We start from the raw sequence: 20,750 nt of genomic DNA on the forward strand, positions 1-20,750 counted from the left end.
CTCACTGTACTCAAACCCACTGTGTGGTCTGCATCAAGCATTGATCAGTGTCACAGGTGTCATTTTTTTCTGCATGGAGGAGTCCAGTGACACACCTTTGCTTCACCCATACTTCCATGTGAGACTTCATTCTATCATACTGCCCCTCTGCTGCCACGTGTCCTGTGACAACAAAATGGAATGGGATGCTGTCAGGAAAGTTCAATCTCTACTCTCATACCACCAATATCCACTTCTGACATTGTGGACCGATATGATAAAAATAGGAGGCATTACTTTTGGAGCATCAGTTAATGAGCGGGACAGTTGGAGGAACATGAAGCCTTCTGGGAGCATATGGAATGCTTGCTTTTCCCAAGCTCCACAGCCCTGAGGAGGGTGGTACTTTAGCAAGCCCTAGAAACTTTATGCTGCTCCAGCTCCAAGCAAACATTTCTTGTTTTGGTACTAGAGACATGCTGGAGCAACACCTGGCACTCCACAGAGGCCACTCTAAACAGCTGAGCAGCATATGCAAAGAGAATAAGGCTCTGTCTCCATGCCAGTCAAGGTTTCAAGATTTTATCATTTGACAGCCCATATACCAATCAGCAATGATTGGTATGGATGAAGATATGAAGGGTACAAACCACTAGGCTAGTCCACAAGTATCAAGCCAAGCCCATGTAACTCTCAAAAATACCTTGAATGAAATTGGGTTGAAAGACTCTTAGGATGCAGCTTTTGTAAGCAAGCAATCTGTCACAATTCATCTCTGTTTTCCTGACAGTCAGGCACTTGGAAACAATCCACAAATGAGCAACATCACCAAAGCTGAGTCATCCATGGTATAAGTTCCAGACTTTGTTCTTTATCAGTGTCTTATAGTTATACGTCTCCCATGCCAGACTAAGAAAAATGATGGTGGCTGTTCCACACAGCTTTGAACTGAAACTCAAGAGTAACTGTGGAGGAGCAAACAAAGAGAAATACCAGACTGTGACTGTTTTATGAAGAGCAGCCTCTATCTAGTAATTGAAAAAGGGCATGAAAGCTCTCCAGTCCCTTCTTCCAATGTCTGCAGAGCCCACAAAGCCTGTGCCACATCTGAGAGGGGACAGAAGGAGGACAAGCAATGCTGAAGCACGGGCTAGCAGACAGAAGAACACTCTGATGTATTGCTTTTCATTTCTGCCTCAGATGCACACATAAATACACAAGCATTTGCTCAGTTTGTCAGGCTTGCTGTAACTAAGCTACCCTCCCCCCCCCCCCCCCCCGATCAGATCTGTTCAGATCACATTGAGCCCAAGGAAAACAAGGCCAGACACACCAAGTCTATGAGAGTTTACACCAGCAGACAACCCACTCAGAGAGGGAGACCAACCTGGCTGCTATGTCATCCTACAAAAAGCACAATGTCTCTGAGATGCTGACATCTTTCCATAAGGAATATACAATGAATCAGTGCTATCTTCTACTCCAGGGCATAAAAACTTCTTTCCCTACAGTGCTGCTGCAAACAGCAATACTCAGCCTCTGCTTTCTTTGTTTTCCTCACCAAACTGAGGCTTTGTTTACATACAGTCCTCCTGGAAGTGGACCAGGATTTGAGATCTTGGGATGAAAAATCTGTTAGCACACTTAGAAACATATTTCCTCCTGGAGGAAAGCAGAAGTGTGCAGCAGAGAGATGAGGAAGAGGGGTGCTTTTTACAATCAATGAAAAGTAGTGAAGCATTTACATAGGACAAGAAGTCTGAAGAAATCATATCCTTTGGTGTCTCACAGGAGCAGGGATCTGCTGTTCATGCAAGGCACCAAGTCCTGAATTTGCTAAGTGCTCTCACGGATGAGACAAAAAATGTCATGAGACCTTCCCATGCTATGAAGTCCTTCTAAGATGAGGGAGAACGTATTTCTCATGAATCAGCACGATCACAAGAGGAGGTCCTGTACAGAGATAGAAAACCATGCATCGCCACTTGCTGTGTTCCTAGAACCACAAGTCAACAGTATGTTTGTTCTAAGCAGACAACAAAGGACCTAGAATAATTTGGAAAGACTGATGATAAGTAGAAAATTGTTAAAGATTCCTGGAGCAGAGTCTAGCTCTGCAGAAGTATTAGAAAGAATTGCCATCTCCCTCCCCCCACCCCAAAAAAATAATAAAAAGAATCCAACAATAAAATAACAATATATTATTGATTTATATAAAGAGGGGGAAACTGATTCCAGTGTTGCAAAATCACCTACTGAAAATTTCTCGTTTTGGAGGCAAATATAAAAAACACAAGTAAATAGTAAGAAGAAGCTGCAAAAAAACCCAGCAATCATTTTTTCCTTGAACACACATTAGCATTAAAGAGACCTTTAACTCTAGTCTGCACACTAGAGGTTAAATTGTATCCATCTTAGAACAATGCTAAACAGACAGCAAAAAACATTCAGTTTGCAAGTCTTTACTCTTTTATTCTATGGTAGAAGTTGTCGTTGTCAACCTTTATGTATAATCTGGAGCCCTAATAAGCAGGAATTAAAAGGAATTAAAAGCATTACCAGAAGAGACATAAAATACCAACCTCTTTCACCCAGCTGTGTTCATATGACCAAAATACTTTGTAATAACAATCAAGCTAGTGGCACATATATCCCCACACAAGGCACTGAAGGTGCAAAAAGTGTAACTTGGGCTCATACAGCTAAACAACAGCTATGTTATAGCGACATTATACATTTCCCCAAAGCATTATGGGATAACATGAAGTCACTCTTCTGCAAGAGAAGGATAAATAGCACTTTCATTAAAATATCTTTTCCTGTTTCGGGCAGGTCAAACCAGTTAACAGTGTTAATGATCCAGGTTCAGGAAAAGGAGGCAGTTTGAGAACACCCCACAGAAGAGATGTCCTGCTCACAGTCTTCCATTTTTTATTCTTACTTTTTAGTTTAAGTCTCTTTTTTGCTTTTTCAGGGAGAGCCCTGCTGCTCGGCTACCCCTGCATCTCAGTGCAGCCTAATCATATGCGTAGCCAAAGTCAGTAGTGAGAGTAGGAGGGAGAGGGAGAGCTGGTGAGAGCCACTGGTGTCTGTGCGAGCAGGACTGAACCGTCCATGGCCCCGGGGCTGGGGCTCCACTGTGATGTAGCCATTGATGATTCGGATACGGGGAGGAGGGTCGGTGGCACTGCAAGGCAAGTGGAGAAGAACATCAGTCCAGATTTAGCCCAGAACTGGCTGAAGCCCACACAGCAGGACATTGCTGGCCTCTGTGCCCCACTACTCATCTTCTGGGCACCCAAGATGCTGAGCATGGTCTCTCATTCTGGCTCCATGCTCACCTAAGTATTGTGCCTCATAATGGCAGAGACCTGTCTCTCCCTTTCTTCAAGGGCATGGGCCGCTTTCACATAAGCTGATGTGTACAGAAGCCTTAGCCCCACTAACCATGAATCAGTCTAAAGAGGGAACGTGGATTAAGCTGAGGAGGGTGAGGACTGCCCTGAAATGCTAGTAGTGCTCAGACTTACCCAGGCAGCCTGATCTCTGCTCCTGCACAGGGCAGGCAGGTGGGCAAAGTGACAGCTTTCCTGACACCCTCCGGATTGCCTTACAGCTAGGCAGAAAATAAGAACAAAATCACCTGTGCTTCAGAGGAGCATCCCTGCAGCAGAATTGCTCAGCTCAGCTCTGCAGGAATAAGGCACCTGCTTTCAGCTGAATCCATTTTCTCCTACCATACTTCCCTATGTGTACCTTAGTCTGGACAATACTCACCCCTATGCTGCTTGTCCCCTTCCACAGGTCAGAAATTACAAAGGGTTTAAATGGCATCCCCGAGGAAGAGAAAGAGACCCTGCCAGAAACATTTCCTAAAAACAGAAACATCGCAGGGGAAAGATCACAGTGTCTCAAAGTATCGCTGGTGGTACTGAGGACCCTGGGCTAGTGATGAACATGAGCTGGGTGAGAGCCTATAGAGTACTGTGCTCCCATTATAGCAGCATATGGTGCAGGTGTGGACTTTCACCCTGCAGGCTGCTGACATGAACTGCTCAGAGCTGAGTAAGCTCCTGCAGTGTTGCAGCACAGGCTGAGGCTCAGAAGAGACACAGGAGTGTCTACACAAACTGTTCTTCTCTTTGGACGATGGATTAAAGCCATGGGTGATGACACAGCTGCAAGGCTGATGTGCTGTGTGAAAGTGTAAGACAAACTCTGATGAAGTCAAAAGCAAATCTATCTGCTGAACACAACTGCAGGGCCTTATTTCCTGCATCTAGTTTCTAACTGCTGTGCTCTGTTCTTGCCTTATTTTGGCTAACTGCATAAAGCAGGGATGCTCTGGGAAATCAAAGGCAACTACCATCCTTTTTAAAAAACCTTGCCCTTCTGTGTGCAAAGATCCCCATAGGAAGTCTGAGCAGAGAAGCCAGCAGGTGGCACAGCAAAGAAATACAGCTGCTATCTGATACATACATACAGGAGCATGAACAAAAGCAACTCAGCCAAATCCACCGCACAATTGCATTAGATCACTGAAGCTGCATCTTTCACATTTCCAGGCGTGAAGTTATGAATGGCACAGGCTCATGCATCGGGAACGTGGGAGCATTGCCGTGACAAGGCACCCAGGGATTTTGTGCAAGCAGCAGCCGGGTGTCCTCAATGCCACCAGGTGGGGCTGTCCGCTCGGCACATGGTCGCACGGGCAGCCAGATGCAGCAAGAGCCAAGCGCCTGAGCAGGCTTTCAGCTCAAAGGATGACTGAATTGGTAGAGGATAGAAAAGACTGCAAACAAAAAGGAAAGCAGGCGTTCTCTGCTCCCTCATTTATGTCATAGTTTCCTAAGCTGTCATAATTATCTCTGCTTCTACTTCACTAATATCTTGTGGTACTTGCAGTCCAGTATGCTCCCCTAAAACATCTCAAATTCAGTCACAATAACACATTCTCCAATATTCTGTCTCCTGAAGACACTGATGGCTACTTCAGGGCACCCACATCCTGAACTTCACAAGAATGGCTGCATATGAAAAACAGAAGATGCTGGCGTGCAGTTAGGGTGGGAGCTTAAGCTGCTAAGTACTCTAAACCATTAGTTGGTGTTTCAGCTAAACAGATTGTCAAGAGAAGCGAATCATTGGTATCAACTACGCTAATAGAAATAAATGTAGTCTGTGGGCTCTCTCCCATCCCTGGAGACACTCAAGGTCAGGCTGGATGGGGCTCTGAGCACCTGATGTAGTGTAGGTGTCCTTGTACACTGCAGGGGAGTTGGACCAGAGGGCCTTTAAGAGTTCCTTCCAACTCAAACGATTCCGTGACTCTATGGAATTAAATGTACAGTAAAACACAATATCAGACATGATCAATATAACTATCTGTTGAATTGGCATATCTTGGAGTGTGTCTATGTCTGCCAGTGGTCATGCAAATCCTCTGTGCAATTGTCTCACTTTCCCCCCAAACTACGTGCACTTAGTTTGGAAGGAGGAGTGCAAATTGCTCTAAGAAAGACAGAAAAGATTTTGATTTTAAAAAGTTTGACAAAAGCTGATGCTTGGAACAGAAAAAAAAACAACCCAAAAAACCAGAAGCTGTTGCACCTGTTTGCAGCCTGTGTAAGCAATGTACTATCAAAGCAGTAGTACGGCTGGGACAAAGAGGCATGATAAAGCACAGCATAGGGGTTATACTCAGGACCTTAGGGACCAGGAAGAAATACGTTTTTGAGAGAGAAAAATGAATATAGAAACTTCAGTTTAAGAACTGCAGCTCTTCTCTATCATTTTGATATTTTTGTTTATTTATAGCACCACAAAAATAACATGCTTTCAACCTGAACATGGCAGAGATATAAGAAGAGCTAGCATCAGGTCTGTGTGTTATTTGACATAAGGTAAACATTAATGTTCACATTCATTTGCAGAGCTAAGTATAACTTGTAAGGGAAAAGTAGGTTTATTTGCAGGCTTCAGTAATTCCTGTAGGTGAGAAAGCTCTTCTGGGTGAAAACTGCCAGGAAGATGTAAACATTCTCCCCACAGCATGCTCCATTCTTCATCTAAACTCGTCATGGTTTGGGTTGAAATCCCCATTTCCAGATCTCCTGTCATGCCTCAGGGCTTGCACGTTCTTTAGCTCTGGAAGAACACAGAGACTGGAAATACTGTATAAATATTACCCACATGCAAGGAGCACATATGCTAGACATGAGAGTTTCCACATATGCAGCTGCTCTTGGGTAAAGATCCAAGAATTTAGGACCAGTGGACCCAGTCATCTGTGATTAAGAGAAGTACCATGTGCTCACGAACCCTTGAGCTCAAAGGCTTCCACAGGTTATGCCTAATTTTCCACAAACCTAACCCTGCAGGAAGAAGCAATTTCATCACTAAAAGCACAAGCAGCCTTGAGTAAATGTCTCAGCAGGAATCATGGTGAGGTGGGTCAGATTCTACACCCTCAGAATATATCTAGCTTCTGCAGAAGCTTGGCCTACTGAATTACATCAGTCCAAGCTAAAATCCAATCTGTATGACAAGCCCGCCTCCCTTCCCAGCCATTATCTACCTTTCTTCAAAGCGAACCCATAGGTCATTAAACTGTCGCAGTCTTTGCTTCTTCTGCTGCTTCTTCTTCTTTTTGTACTTCCTCTCTACCTTCTCCAGCACATCGATGCCATCAGGGAGCAGCAGGTGAGGCAAGAGCTCTTCCTCCTCCTCATTCAGAGTATGCAGCGGCACTGGGAGCTCCTGGGACACTACATAGGGGTGATGTGCTGGTGAGGACGATGCAAAGGCTAACAAAGTTTTGGGAAGTTTTCCGCTGGAAGAAGGAGGGAACATGGATAATGTTTGAAAAGGCTTTGAGGCAGATTCTTGGTACAGATATCATCAAGGCACACACACAACAAATGTTTCTCCCAGATATAAAAGTACAGCCATTTTTCTGCCTTGTATTTCCTCTTCCTGAAGTAAATATTCTGATCAAAATACTTGTCTTTAATGAAAAATCAACTTTGGAAAAGATGTAATCTGGGTCAGAGAAAAAGATGCGGCCCAGGGTAAAAGAACAGTTGGGAATAACTTTGCATATCTACAAAGAAACAAAAGATGGATCACTCTGAAAGTCAGATGAGGTCAAACCATGCTCTTCTAATGTGAATTCCAGTAGAACACACTCCAGTTGGTTCCTTCCAGCAGTTCCTGTCCTGATGGTGATAAAGGGCAGGGACAGGACAACTAAGGTACACCAAGAGACGGCCCTCAATCAACAACTTTCATTGGTAGAGAAGGCAAGCCACAAGTAAGTCCACAGACTATGGTCTTGCTTGCAGAAATGCATCTTGAAAATGATTCTCTTAGAAGGAAATGGCTCAGTATATCATTAAGCAGTCTTTTGGACCACTTAATCTGCAAGCAACTGCAAGGAGGGTAGGCTAGTGATGGCAGCATCAAGGCCACTGTCATAGAATTTTCTCTTTCATTAAGCCAGGTGGTACAAAGTAGTGAATACAAAGTATTTATAAAACATCGGTTGGGGGCATTTCTGAGACCTATGAGACCACAACTAAACTCAATACTGTTGTACTTACTTCTAGAATAAACATGTATTGTCTCCATGATGATCTGCAAAAGGAGATAATGTTCTACTGCCATTCAGATAAGCTTATCAATGAACGTGAACTGGTGTATTCTAAGGATTAAGACAAGAATGGAGGTCCATGTGTGGGGGGATGGTAAGAGGCTGAGTAATTACAGTGCTACCCCAATGCAGACATAAGCTTTGCATGCATTTATAGCTAACATCGAGGAAGCAGGAGTCAGGTCTTTAGCTTTCTAGTTGCATAGGTTCCAGATGAATGTCTGGTTTAGGTGGGCAGCATTATCTGTTCAAACATGCTGTAGTCAGACTATAAGGGTTACACCAGCTCTCTCACATGCCAAATCTGATAAGTTTTTGGCATGGTCCCTGCTAACTTCAAGGCCTTTGACATAGATCCCATAATATCCTTCTCTCCAAATCAGAAAGATATGGATTTGACGGGGGCACTGTTTGATGGATGAGGACTTGGTTACAAGATCATAGCCAGAGAGTCATGGTCAGTGGCTCAGTGTCTGGATGGAGATTAGTGACAAGTGCTGTCCCTCAGGGGTCAGTACTGGGACCAACATTCTTCAGCATCTTCATCAATTACATCAACAGTGGCATCAAGTGCACCCTCAGCATGTCTGCAGATGACACCAAGCTGTGGGATGCAGTCGTCACACATGAAGGACTAGATGCAATCCAGAGAGACCCAGACAGGCTTGAGTGGTGAAACCAGCAGAACCTCATGATTCACTCAAATCCTTGTGCAGCTTCTGTACCGAGGGGCATGGCAACCCCACTACTGGTACATGCTGTAGGATACAAGGATGGAGCACAAGAGCACAGCCCTGCTGAAGAGGACCTGAGGGTACTGGTGGAAACACTGAAAGGACAAGGGGAGACTGTTTCAAACTGAAAGAGGGGAGATTTAAGTTGGATATAAGAAATAAGTTTTTTACAATAATGGTGGTGAGGCACTGGCACAGATTCACCAGGGAGGCCAGAGAAATTCAAGGTCAGGCTAGATGGGGCTCTGAGCATCTGATCCAGCTGCAAATGTCCTTTTTACACTGCAGGGGAATTGGACTAGGTGGCCTTAAAAGATTCCTTCCAGCTCAAGTGATTCTATGATTCTATGAGCCCAAAAGATAACTCAGTCAAGACCCCAGAAATGGTTGTCAGGGCTATTCTAACTAGTTTAGTGCTAAGGGGATGTTTCAAAGAAACAAACAGCTCCACTCTGAGCTCTGTTTCATAATACTTCAAGCAAGCAGTACCACCCCACCCATATTACAAGATATGCAGCCTGTATGCAGTCTCCTGTCCAACCTTGGCTTTCCTCACCCACAGTTCTCTTCCTTGTTTGGAACAGAGATTCCATCTCTTTTCATGTTCACAAGTTTCTGCACAAGCTAACATACTCAATTCATTCTGTGAACACACAGAGCACAACACAAATATTTAACTGATCTATAGACTATAAAGATAAGAGGTGCACAAGTATTTTTGTTATTTTAACAGGACCAAGTTGGAGACTGGATTGGACTAGAACTCAGGAAGGTAACAAAAGAGTACAGACCACTGTGCACAAACATGACTTCAGTCAGTGAAGCCTTCACATTATTATGGAGTGTTTCTTTTCTGTCCTGCAAAGCCATGGAGAGAAAGAGGTCCGATATACATGTTTTGGCATGGCTGATGTTTTCAAGCTAGCTCATCACTGTGAACACAACTCCTTGAGAGATGGTAAAGAAGATCCATCATGAAAGAGGTTAAGTGAGATTGTGGACTGCAAAATCAGGGAGGAAGTAGACGGAAAATGAAGAGAGTATGATCTTATTCCCTGTGAGGAAAATCACATGTGGTGAGCTTTATGAGACAAAAACTGGTGCAGAAAGATTTGTGGTCTATTCATTCCTCTCAGAATCCTTGTGATTTCCATAGTATAACTTTATCACTTCTAAGGTGTCACAATACTTCAGCTTTCCTCCACAACATCCTCATATCCCCAAACCTTCATCTTCCCTTTACTGACTGGCACATATCCTGCTGTCTCTAGGGACATGATTTATCCCTTTAAAAGGTCCTCTAATTATGGTTCCTTTTACTTTGATTTTTCTTCACTGTGCCTGTCTTTTTGTCGACAAAAATCTCTGAGTAGGCACCACTATCCCCCCTCCGTAGATAAGACTACCTTATTGCCTACATCCTCCTCTACTGAATATGTGGCCAGGAGATGCTGGAATATTGCTATACCCACAGCCAGGACAATCTCCAAGCTGCATGGCCAGCTGTTTATGTAGACTCCTGTGGCCTCAGAGCACCGTGAAGGACAGATACTCATGTATACAATTTTTTCTGCAAAACTGCCTACAGGTGATTCTTCCAGAGACCCTTTGAGCTACTGCTGGTACGGGCATACAGATGCAGAAGTGCTCTCATCATTCCCTATAGATTTTTACATACTCTTGCCTCAGGTCTTTCCCCTAAGTCAAATGTTCTTCTCCTACACATCTCACTTTTATTTCTTGAAACAGTTTACTACCATGTCATTCAGAAATGTTAGCACACTTTTTTTCAAAGAAAATACCGAAGTGTCATTTTCTTCAAGCTGCTCACTTGGTCAGCTTTGAAGTCAAGGCTACAGCAAAGACCTTCTGTTCAGTACCCCCCAGTAAAGTGTCTGAGATGCAATTATTGACAAACTGAGTACTTATGAAGGCACAGAAGGGGCTGCTGGACAGTGAACTCTGACAATATGGTCAGAAAAACCAGGTGCTTAGTTTCCCTAAGAAACACTGATACTCACCTCCCTGATGCGTGAAGATCTAGCCTTCCTTCCCAGAGCCATCTGCCCCTTACACTACCTCTTTACAGAGCAGCAGATTCATAAAATCATGTAATCATGGAATGGTTTGGGTTGGAAGGGACATTAAAGCCCACTCAGTTCCAACCCACTGCTGTGGGCAGGGATGTCACTCACCAGCTCAGACTGCCCAGTGCCCCATCCAACCTCACCTTAAGCACCTCCAGGAGTGAGACACCCACAGTTCCTCCGGACAGCTGTCCCAGGGCCTCACCATCCTCTGAGTAAAGGATTTCCTACAAACATCTAATCTAAATCTCACCTGTTTTAGTTTAAAACTGTTCGCCTTGTCCTATCAACTGTGTGGCAATGGAAAAGGCCAGCCTCCATCTTGTTTATAAGCTCTCTTAAACACTGGAAGGCAATGAGTTCTCCCCAGAACTTTCTCTTCTCCAGGCTGAACAAGCCCAGCTCCCTTGGCCCCATTTTCTTTGGAGAGGTGCTCCAGCCCTCTGAGTATCTTTGTGGCCTCCTCTGGGCCCTCTCCAACAGCTCCACATCCTTCTGGTGCTGGAGGCACCAAACTTGGATGCAGTAATTGGGGCGGGGGGGGGGGGGGGGGCTCAAGAGGGCAAAGTAGAGGGAGATCTTCACTAGGAGAGTGGTTAGGCCCTGGAACAGGCTGCCCAGGGAGGTTGTGGATGCCCCGTCCTTGGAGGTGTTCAAGACCAGGTTGGACGGGGCCCTGGGCAACCTGATCTAGTAAAGGTGTATGTTTGGTGGCCCTGCCAGGCAGGGGGGTTGGAACTACATGATCCTTGAGGTCCCTTCCAACCCGGGTCATTCTGTGATTCTGTGAGATGATCCCCTCCCTCCCCCTGCTGACTTCTCTGTTGATGCTGCCTAGGATATTGTTGGCCTTCTGTGCTGCAAGCACACACTGCTAGCTCATATCCAGCGTTTTCTCCAGAGATACTGTACAGGAGGGAAATAGATACTACAGTGACTCTCAGTCACTAACACACTGCCTTTTTTTGGTGGTACTGGTTTGAATACAGGTGCTTGGCTGGATCAGCTTAATGAGCTTGTCCCTTCTTGGGTCTTGACTGTTACTCACATCCCCTCCTTTTGCCAGTCCCAGAGCCCCGTATCTGTTGCATAAGTACACTTCGGGGGCAAAACAGAGACTCCTCCTGCTCCTAGCAAAGATAAGAAGATTTTGTTTATTCTCAAGTATATATTGAGCTCTCCTTAACGTTTTAAGAAGCTGCTATAGCCATTTTTAAGAATAACTATACTAAGAATGTTCTTAAAAACAAAAAAGATAACAAAAATGTCTTTTTTTTTTTTTTTTTCCCATAAACACTGATACACTGAGTTGCTGCATCGCTTCACTATTACAGGATCATTAAATCTTGTGTGGAAGCACAGAGGCCTTCTCTTTGTCATATTACCTACTTACTGGTGGCAGCAGGGCCAGGGGATGCTTGAATGTACTTAAGGGAATGTGTTTGGGCTAGGTAATGCTTCAGTACAAGCAGACAATGTCAGTAATCATAGAAAAAATCTGTCCAGGCAGAATTTAAATTTCCCAGTCTGAAAAAGGCAGCAGAAGTGCTGAATAGAGAAAGGTGAAACAATCACAGCAGGAGAAGAATATTTGTATTATTTTGCACTACATCTTACCGGAGCCTCTGGCAGAGCTCAAGACTCTGCATGTGGCCCTGGACAATCCAGAAAAAAGAAAAAAGTCCACTGTTAATCCTAAAAACCCCTTATCATAAATGTGAGGAAGGAAGAACAAAGATGCAAGCACTGAGGGAAGGAAAGCACGCCTGATGCAGAGGATGAAAGGGAAACAGTACCATAATTGAGATCAAACATTTTTTCCACTGTGGTCTTTAAGCAGTGACTCTAGGGAAGAATGGAGATATTCTGAAGGATGCAAGGGCACTTCTTTAGCAAGAGACTGGAGATGGGGGAGAAGAGCATTGCAGAGTCTAAGCTGGTGGCAGGTAGTTCAGAAAGCATAGGTAATCTTCTGCAGAGAATGGAGATTATTTGGCATTTTATAGTAACTGAGATCATGGAGATAGATAAAGGCACCCACTGATAGACTGGGGAGATGCTAAGGGGATAACCCAAAGGACATACCAGAACAGCAAGTATTCTTGGCTTATAAATACAGGAAAGAGCAGAGGATGTGAAAGCTATCACTTATGATGGTGACAGACTAGTAAAAGAATAAGAGGACCCTGGGTAGTCAGATTCAAGGCTGAGAGTAATATGGAAGAATAAAAATAGCAGAGTAAGAGAAATAAAGTGTTAGAAGGTAAGGCAGCTGAACACTTAGATGGAATGAAGGAACACAGAAGACTGTGTGGTATAAGACAGCATCCGGATCTGCTGAACCAAGAATGCATATTCTGTGGAAATTACTTTAAGAGCTAAAAACTTAGAATTAAAAAATAAAAAATGTTTATTTTATCAAAAAAAACCCATACAGGCCAAAGCCAACAAAATCCTGTTTCCTAACTTGTTTATGGAAAAATAAGTTGCTTGGGTGGACATAAGGAGCCCAACTCACTGTTTAGTATAGTTCCAGCTGCTACTGCCTCTTCATGATTGTTTACAAACCCACCCTCCCAACAAAAGCTCAGCTACAATAAAGGCATGCATTACTTGTTGATGGCTTGTCCAGCTGGAGTGTGCTCTACATCATACCCTTCTCTCCTCAAAACATCAATAACTGTGTTGTTGCCCATGAAGTGACCTGTAGTTAAGAGAAAAATGAAATCAGAACTTAGGGAGCAAAGGGGAAGAGAGAGAAGGGCAGCAAATACTTTCCTAATCACAGAAGGTGTGTCGCATTCAGAGCATGCAGCATTTTATTACTTCACACCCCAGATACACAGGACCTCTAACAAGGGATTGTTGAATCTTCCCAGGCTCATTTAAATTACCACATTCTGCTTTCTGAAATACAGGTGTGATTGAAAAGCTGTCCCTCATTGAGTAGACTAGTACATCCTCATGCTGCTGTGGATTTCTTGGTACAGTAAGGGATAAAGCTGTGAGAGATCTGTTCAGGAGCAGCAACCAGAGATTAGATGCTTATACCACTGTCAGTGGTACAAACTGTCCTCACATCCGGCCTCAAAATTTGCATCATTCTAGCATCTTCATACCATTAAGACCACTAAATGAGATGTCAGACAACATCATTAAGAATCATTAAAATTGATTAAGAACCATATAACCACAGAAAATGAAAACAGCTCTGAAAGCCATTGACACAGGTCAACTCCTTTGGTTCCTTCATTATAAGCCACTAGAGGAAAAAAAAAAAAAATCCAATTCAGCTGTGTTAACAAAAGTTAGGGAAGGACTTAGCTGGCCGTGCTCTGTGATTTATGGCTCCACTCCATTTTCAGCCAGATGTAGAGGCTGTTCAGCCAGTAATTTGGCACCATAATGAACAAATGATTGCACAAATGTGTAGGGATTCTGAAGGACTCTGAATGCTCTGCATGCTGACTGACATTCACAGTCACTCTAGCACCTCATCAGAGAAAGCTGCCGAGAAGCAACAGAGGCCTCGCACAGGCCCTTATAAATCTAGCTTTTTGAAAACATTTGTCAATTTAACAGCCTATATTAATTGAAATTAGGCTTGAGCAAATGTCTTAATAAAGAACTCTCTTGCTTTTATAGATTTAAACAGTACTAATAGTGGTACTTCCAAAAAAAACACCAAAAAACAAACCACTTTCTGCTAATATTCTTCATAAATACATACGAATTAAACAATCAGAGTGATTCCAACAGACAGGACATGCATAGAGGTAGGAAGCAAAGTGCAGTGGTGACACTTACCCCAGGGAATTTGTGATTTTTTAGAGCAAAACAGGTTGGATGAACAGAAGCACAAAATTCCAGTTTCTCATGACACAACAGCAAAAGGCATGTGAAGTATCAACTTAAAGCATGATATTTGGATGGCATCGCTTGAGCACAAGTTTTTATTAAAACAAAGCTTCTCCAAGAGCCCAAGTAATCCAACAGATCTAGCTCAAATGAAACTTTTTAATGTAGCAGTGCAACATGCACATAATTTGCACCATACTTTCTCACCCAATAACTACATTTTCCTGAAACTCCTCAGTCTGAACTTTTCAGAAAAAGCAAAGCTTGACTTTGATGTGGACAAACTTTAACACTGCTGGTGCCTGTTGTGTGCTAATCTTTCAGCCTTGTGTACTGTTACTATGTGGAAAGCAAGAATTTCATTGTACCAGTGAAGAGACCTGATGTGGGAAACGTTAGTGATTGCAATTAAGCATGTAAACACGTAAAAGTAGACACTGGAAGTTCAACATTAGGTTCATAAGACACCAATCTAGTTGTCATCTCTCACCTTTAACACAGAGGAGAGATACAAGCAACAGAAAAGGGGGAGATGATTCATTCACCATTCTCCAGACTCCCATGGCTTCAAGCTTCAGAGAAACTGGCACTTCCAAAGCACAATTAATCCCCTTGCGAGAGTGGAATGGGGTAACTTGCACACTGAAAAGTGCTTCTCTACTGGTGAGGACCGAAGCAATGCAAAAAGTAAGCTCAGACTAGGCACCAGTTTCAGTCAGGTAGCATTAAACAACCTGAGCCCCCTCTGCTGTGGTGAAAGGAAGTGCCAAGGCTCTGAATTCTTATTTTCCTAATGCAAGTCCTTCAGGAGAAGGGAGACAAGACACAAAGCAATCTGCATGACAGTCTCTAGCAATAAATAACTATCCTCAAGCCAGTTTAAGCACCTGGGGTCCCACACATTTCAAAAAAAAGCAACAAAACATCTGCTCACATCACACCATCAAATTCACTACCTCCCCGCAATCTTCAGGTCCTGTTGCCCTGCGTAGGAATTTAGACTGGTAACAAGAGATGGCTACAGCATATGGATGAATCCAATTTCCATCCATGAACATGCTCAGGTGATCTCCTGAAGCAGTCTTCATCTTTTAAATCTGACGCAGTTCGAAAAATTCTTTTACATCACACTTATGTGCGAGCTTTCACATGGAGCCTTTGCAGTGCAGTAAGTTATGTCTACACAATAAAGAAAAAGGGTACACTAAAATTGTGTAACAGACCAAATGAATAAATCATGTAAAACACACATGCATATAAGTACACATAGGTATGTGATACGAAATAGTTCAGAAGACATGACCGATCAGGAACAGCTCAGGTTGGGCACATTAAAGGATTGTGAGAAGTCAGTGTTTTTCCATCAAAAAGATGGGTTATGCATGCTCCATTAGACTGATCTGGCCTGGGGACAAGAGGACTTACAGGCTCAACCTGCGTTTGGTGTAAAATCAAAACATGACAGAAGGTTGAAGGTTTCAGGTACAGGACCCCTCTGATCTCAGGTAGCACTTTCACCCCTCTTCTGGGCTCTGACGTAACAAGAGCCTGGTGGTATGTGAGAGATCTGATCACCAAAAGCAACTGGAAGAAAGATGAGAGAAACTGACCCTCCCATCAAGCAGCTAGAATGTAAGGGAGAATTAGCCCAAAGCCATATGACAAAGAGTAGGCCTCTTTCACCTGTTTTCTGTTTTAGCCTAACACACTTGAATGCCTCTCTAAAGAAAAGCCCCAGGCCCTGTCCCAACAGAAGGCCTACTCTTTTCTTTCTGTATACAGCCCTGCATTATCCTCACACCACTAGGTGAAGAGATGCCTCTGAGAGGTCAATTTAGTCAGGCAGGGGGGTGGGGAGCCACGAATCTCTATTCTTCTGTTTTCAGGCTCAAAGCAAAACGAAGAAGCTGTTGTGTGCATCAGCTCAGCCATGCACTCTACTACAGAGTGAGACCCCTGCCTTTAATCTGCACTGAAAGGAGATGGCCTGCAGGGATCACAACAAGCAATATGCCAAAACAGCCATGCTGTAAGACCGACGTGTGCTAGCAGAGTGGTCCACATACTTAAACATGTACTGAACACTCTTGAACTCTCTCCAAGGCAATACGTGATCTTGCAAAACACAAGCAATTGCTTTTGTCAAAGATTACTATGAAATGTATGTCTCTTACTTGCAGCTTTTACTACCAGTGCACACAGGGATATTTTCATCTAGGTAACTCTGCTAGGTTTACTGATTTCAGCAGAGGCTTCTGAACTCAGATTTTAGCAATTGCGAGTCTTTGGTGTTTTCAAATCTAGCCAAACGAGCAGGGAAAGCCTGCACAAGAGAAGTTCAGTTTCTGTTCCAGACCTTTTACTTTTCATATACTTTAAAACTGAAGAAATCTGTTCTCTGAATTTCAAACAAATGCTTTGGTTTGAGATGATATACCAATTTCCTATTCCTCCTTTTAACGTCATGCAAAAGGGAAGGCTCTAAGAACACAGAATTCTCTATGATGTGTTTTCCTTAGTAGAAAATTAGTAATTCCAAACTGCACCACATTCAGGCCAGGAACTCAAGATACACCAGTACCCCAAGACAATAATTCATCAGGCATGCTTGTTAGGAAACCTGATCTGAACTGCTGCTCTTCAAGAAGTGATGGGAACAGCTACAGCACAAGATCATAACAATGCAACCACAAAATGGGACAAATTCTAGCCATTGTAGCATGCTAAAGCAGAATCTGATAAAGATAGGCTGGGATTTCTCAGATGGTGCCAGAGACTACATGGATCACTGAAACAAATATGTTCAATACCATTTTAGACGTACAGCTCTTACAATTATTTCAGAGCAACTTAAAATATTTTAGAATAAGCTTCCTAGAAACGCCTGTGGGAAGGATCATCTGCTATCTGCTTTCCAGACTGCTTCCAAGAGTGGCATAAGTTTGATTAACATGCCTCGGAACAAGACACCTGTAGGTGGTTAGATTAAAGTTACCGGCCTGAGGAAAAATCATGATATGAGGCTGCTGACTATGCTATACATGAATTAAAAAAAAAAAAGAAAAAAAAAGAGAAACTTCAGTAAAAATTATCACTTGACTGTGAGTCACAAAGGACAGCAGCTTGCTCATCCCTCCCTATGAGCCTCTCATTGCTGTATTCTTCGCCTACTCTTTCAGAAGTGGACATATTACAAAGCTAAAATGAGTTCCCTCTGAACATAGCTCTTAGTGCACAACTGAGTAGGCAGGAAGTACTCCCTTGGTCAAACAGGCAGGGTCCTGATAACAGAATGGTGTTCCCAGGCAAGAACCATTACAGGCAGATTTTCTTTATCCCACTCAATGGTCTGTTGTTTTCTGACAAGATCTGAATCAGGTGAAACAAAATAAAAATCTGCAGAAATGAAAGAATGCTTCCCACATTTTTATTAATATTAACCTTCTAGCACATGGCCGAAGGATAGCTCATGCTCTTTCCATGAGAAGCAAAGTCCATTTTTCAAACGTATCACCAAATGACCTGGCTTAGCTCCCGCTGGACTTAGTGGGCAAAGGAAAACACCAATCAAGCAGAGGTTTCACTGACAGAGATTATACTGTGTCTAAAGCAGTCATACTACAGCAGCAAAATGAGAGAGTCCTCAGCTTTGTGTACCCATGTTATCACCAAACTTAAGTTTCTGAAAGATTCTATGCAAAATTGTAAGTGGCTTTATGTCGTGGAAAAGAATGCTGTTATCCACTAGGCAGAGATGGAGGAGAACTAGAGAGTGATGAAGTATTCCCTGAGCCTCCTCTCCAGGCTGAACAATCCTGGTTTCCTCAGCCACTTCCCATAAGATTCGTGTTTGAAAAAGGACCAACCCACAGAATCATAGAACTGTAGGGGTTGGAAGAGACTTCTAGAGGTCATCTAGTCCAACACCCTGCTGAAGGTGGTTCCTTAGTAGGTCACACAAGAGAGTGTCCAGGCAGATTTTGAAAATCTTCAGGGAAGGAGACTACAACATTTCTGTGCAGCCTGTTCTAGAGCTCTGCCACCCTCACAGCAAAGTTCTTACTAGTGTTCAGATGAAAGATCCTGTGTTCTAATGTGTGCCCACTGGCCCCCATTCTGTCACCAAGCATCATCAAAAAGCCTGGGCCCATCCTCTTATACTCACCTGTTAGTTATTTATAAGCTTTGCTAAGATTCATTCTCAGCCTTCTCCAGACTGAACAGCCCCAGGCCTCTCAGACTTTCCTCATATGGGGGATGCTCCAGACCCCTCACCATATTTGAGGCTCTCTGTTGTAATCTCTCTAGAAGCTCCCTGTCTTTCTTGAATTGGGGAGTCCAGAACTGGACACAATATCCTAAATGGGCATAACAGAGCGCCTCCCTTGATTGTCTGGCCATATTCTTTTTAATGCATCCCATTCAAACTATCCTAGAAGAAGCAGAAAAGATAAACACTTATCCCTGGTGCTCAGAAATCCAGGGGGAAATTTCACCACTTTGCCTCATACATACACATGTGTATATCTTTTAAGGAAAAGCTGGGCTGCAGAATATTGAGTAATTTAAAAATGGATAGTTGTCTCTCCAATGTACAAGCCCACAAACAACACACACTTCTTCCTTCTATCTTTACTTTCCAAGTAATTAAAAGTTCAGGTATAGGAACACAAACCAAAGCATCAAAAGCATGTAATGGTGTCAGGAAAAGGAACTGAAGAAAATTCAAAGTGTGGCCATGGTCCAAACAGTGTTGTAAGTCAGCTTAAAGTGTCCCAACTTGTATGCTGCATCATACATATGTGTATCATGCATATGTGTAGGTCAAACCCAATGCAAGCAGCTCATCCATGCCCCCCATCTTGCTGAGAATACATACTCTCAAACATATCCCTCCTTGTCACTGTCTGTAAGCTGAAATATTGTTCCACAAACGTTAAACTTGAGGTTTTGCTCATTTAAGGCCAGAAACTGCTTTCAAAAAAACATTATTTAATTCACAACCCTTTTTTAGTATAACATCTTCATCAATTGTGCTTCACTACTCTCAATCTAAATGGGATAATCTTGTGGGCAGGACAGTGAGAGGGGAACTCAGCTGGGAAAAATGTTTCACAAGATATGGAGAAATGGAGAAACTGAATATGAAGAAAGCAACCTCAAATCTACATCCATCCAGGAAGAAATTATAAAAAAAAAAAAAACCTTGTTTTCTTTTAAAACACGATATACATTCCAAATTAGTTCACATATATGCAATTAGTAGGACTAATTTTCCACATCTGTTTGTAACAGAATCACATACATACGAAACAGTTGATGATAAAGACCTTGAACAATATGAGAACACTGGAAGAAAAATAACACCTAAAAGTTAGTTTCATGAGGGAATCTGAAGCTAATTTTTCTTAGTGCAAGGTAACAATATGCTAATCTGTGATTCCATAATTAAGACAATTAACTACCAGACAAAAATTTCCTGTCAAAAACCAGGTCTCTTAAACATATGACCTGAGTACGTTTGGTAAGATCGAGCCTCCTAATGTCTACCAGAATTTAAGCTGGCAAAAAGCATTTTCCACTGATTATAAGGTTGAATTTTAACCAAAGTTAACATAAGGAAAAAAATTTCACCATCACATGGCACATTTTGTAAAAACAGAATTACGAGAAATAGCTTCTGTTCAGGTAGCCTTAGCCTTGAAGTCTCCATCTATAAAGGCTTTTACTATGAGTTTTCTGCTACAGAAGCCCCATCTTAAGTAGGTAAGGTGACTTACGTGGCTGATTTTATTAACAGGTACCATTACCTTACACAGTAAAGGAAGCAAATACTAGTGCTATGCTATATATATGGTATATATATATGCTATATATATGGTATGCTGAGCTACACCACTCCCAGTCACCTTTGCTATCGGACCTGCTCCTGTTCCACACAAGGGATTCCTTTATCCCAGAACAGGTATTAAGGGCTTGAAATTCCACATGCTTAAAAACACATTACAAGATGAAAGACACCCTATTGTTGCTACCCAGTAAAGGTAGCAATGGGTAAATTCCAGCACAGAGAAGAAGCTGATGGTCACAGAACTGTCAGTACATGAGCAGAAACAACACACAGCTGTTTCACCTGGTTGATTTTGACAGTTCCTCTCATATGTTCAAGCAGAGGTTTGCAAAAATGCAAAGCTTCCCTTGTGTCAGAGATGTCAGGATAAATGCCCTGTATGTGAACCCTGGAGCTTTGGATGTGGATCTGTCTCCACAAACTATCTATGCCCTTTGGGGTTGTTGTTCTAATAAACCCTGTCATTAGCATTCTGCAGGCTCAAAGAAGCTACTAAGGAAAACAGTCTCAAAGCTTCAGGCTTGTATCTGGCATTCTCAGATTACAGAGGTGCAGGCACACCTTCAGGGACTCGGCCTTTCCGCTCAGCC

General features: G+C 42.9%; 1 protein-coding gene across 10 annotated transcripts in view; it reads right to left on the reverse strand.

The window, feature by feature from the left end:
• Positions 1-2,170: 2,170 nt before the first annotated feature.
• TRABD2A (TraB domain containing 2A) overlaps positions 2,171-20,750 on the reverse strand; it is an 80,525-nt gene continuing 61,945 nt past the window's right edge. For 2 of the 10 annotated variants that reach the window (XM_015849588.3, XM_015849590.3), the window contains 3 exons: positions 13,065-13,155; positions 6,557-6,811; positions 2,171-3,166 (listed from right to left, as the gene is read on the reverse strand). In XM_015849588.3, the coding sequence (XP_015705074.2) occupies positions 2,986-3,166; positions 6,557-6,811; positions 13,065-13,155 (527 nt within the window). In that variant the 3' untranslated portion in view covers positions 2,171-2,985. Of the gene's footprint in view, positions 3,167-5,771; positions 6,127-6,556; positions 6,812-11,499; positions 11,582-13,064; positions 13,156-20,750 lie in introns of those variants that run through there. The other 8 variants (XM_015849591.3, XM_085529855.1, XR_014939720.1 and 5 more) reach the window with 5 other exon arrangements.

This window comes from Coturnix japonica, chromosome Z, assembly GCF_054131305.1.
Source record: "Coturnix japonica strain WE chromosome Z, WE-NBRP24, whole genome shotgun sequence".
Taxonomy (NCBI): Eukaryota; Metazoa; Chordata; class Aves; order Galliformes; family Phasianidae; genus Coturnix; species Coturnix japonica.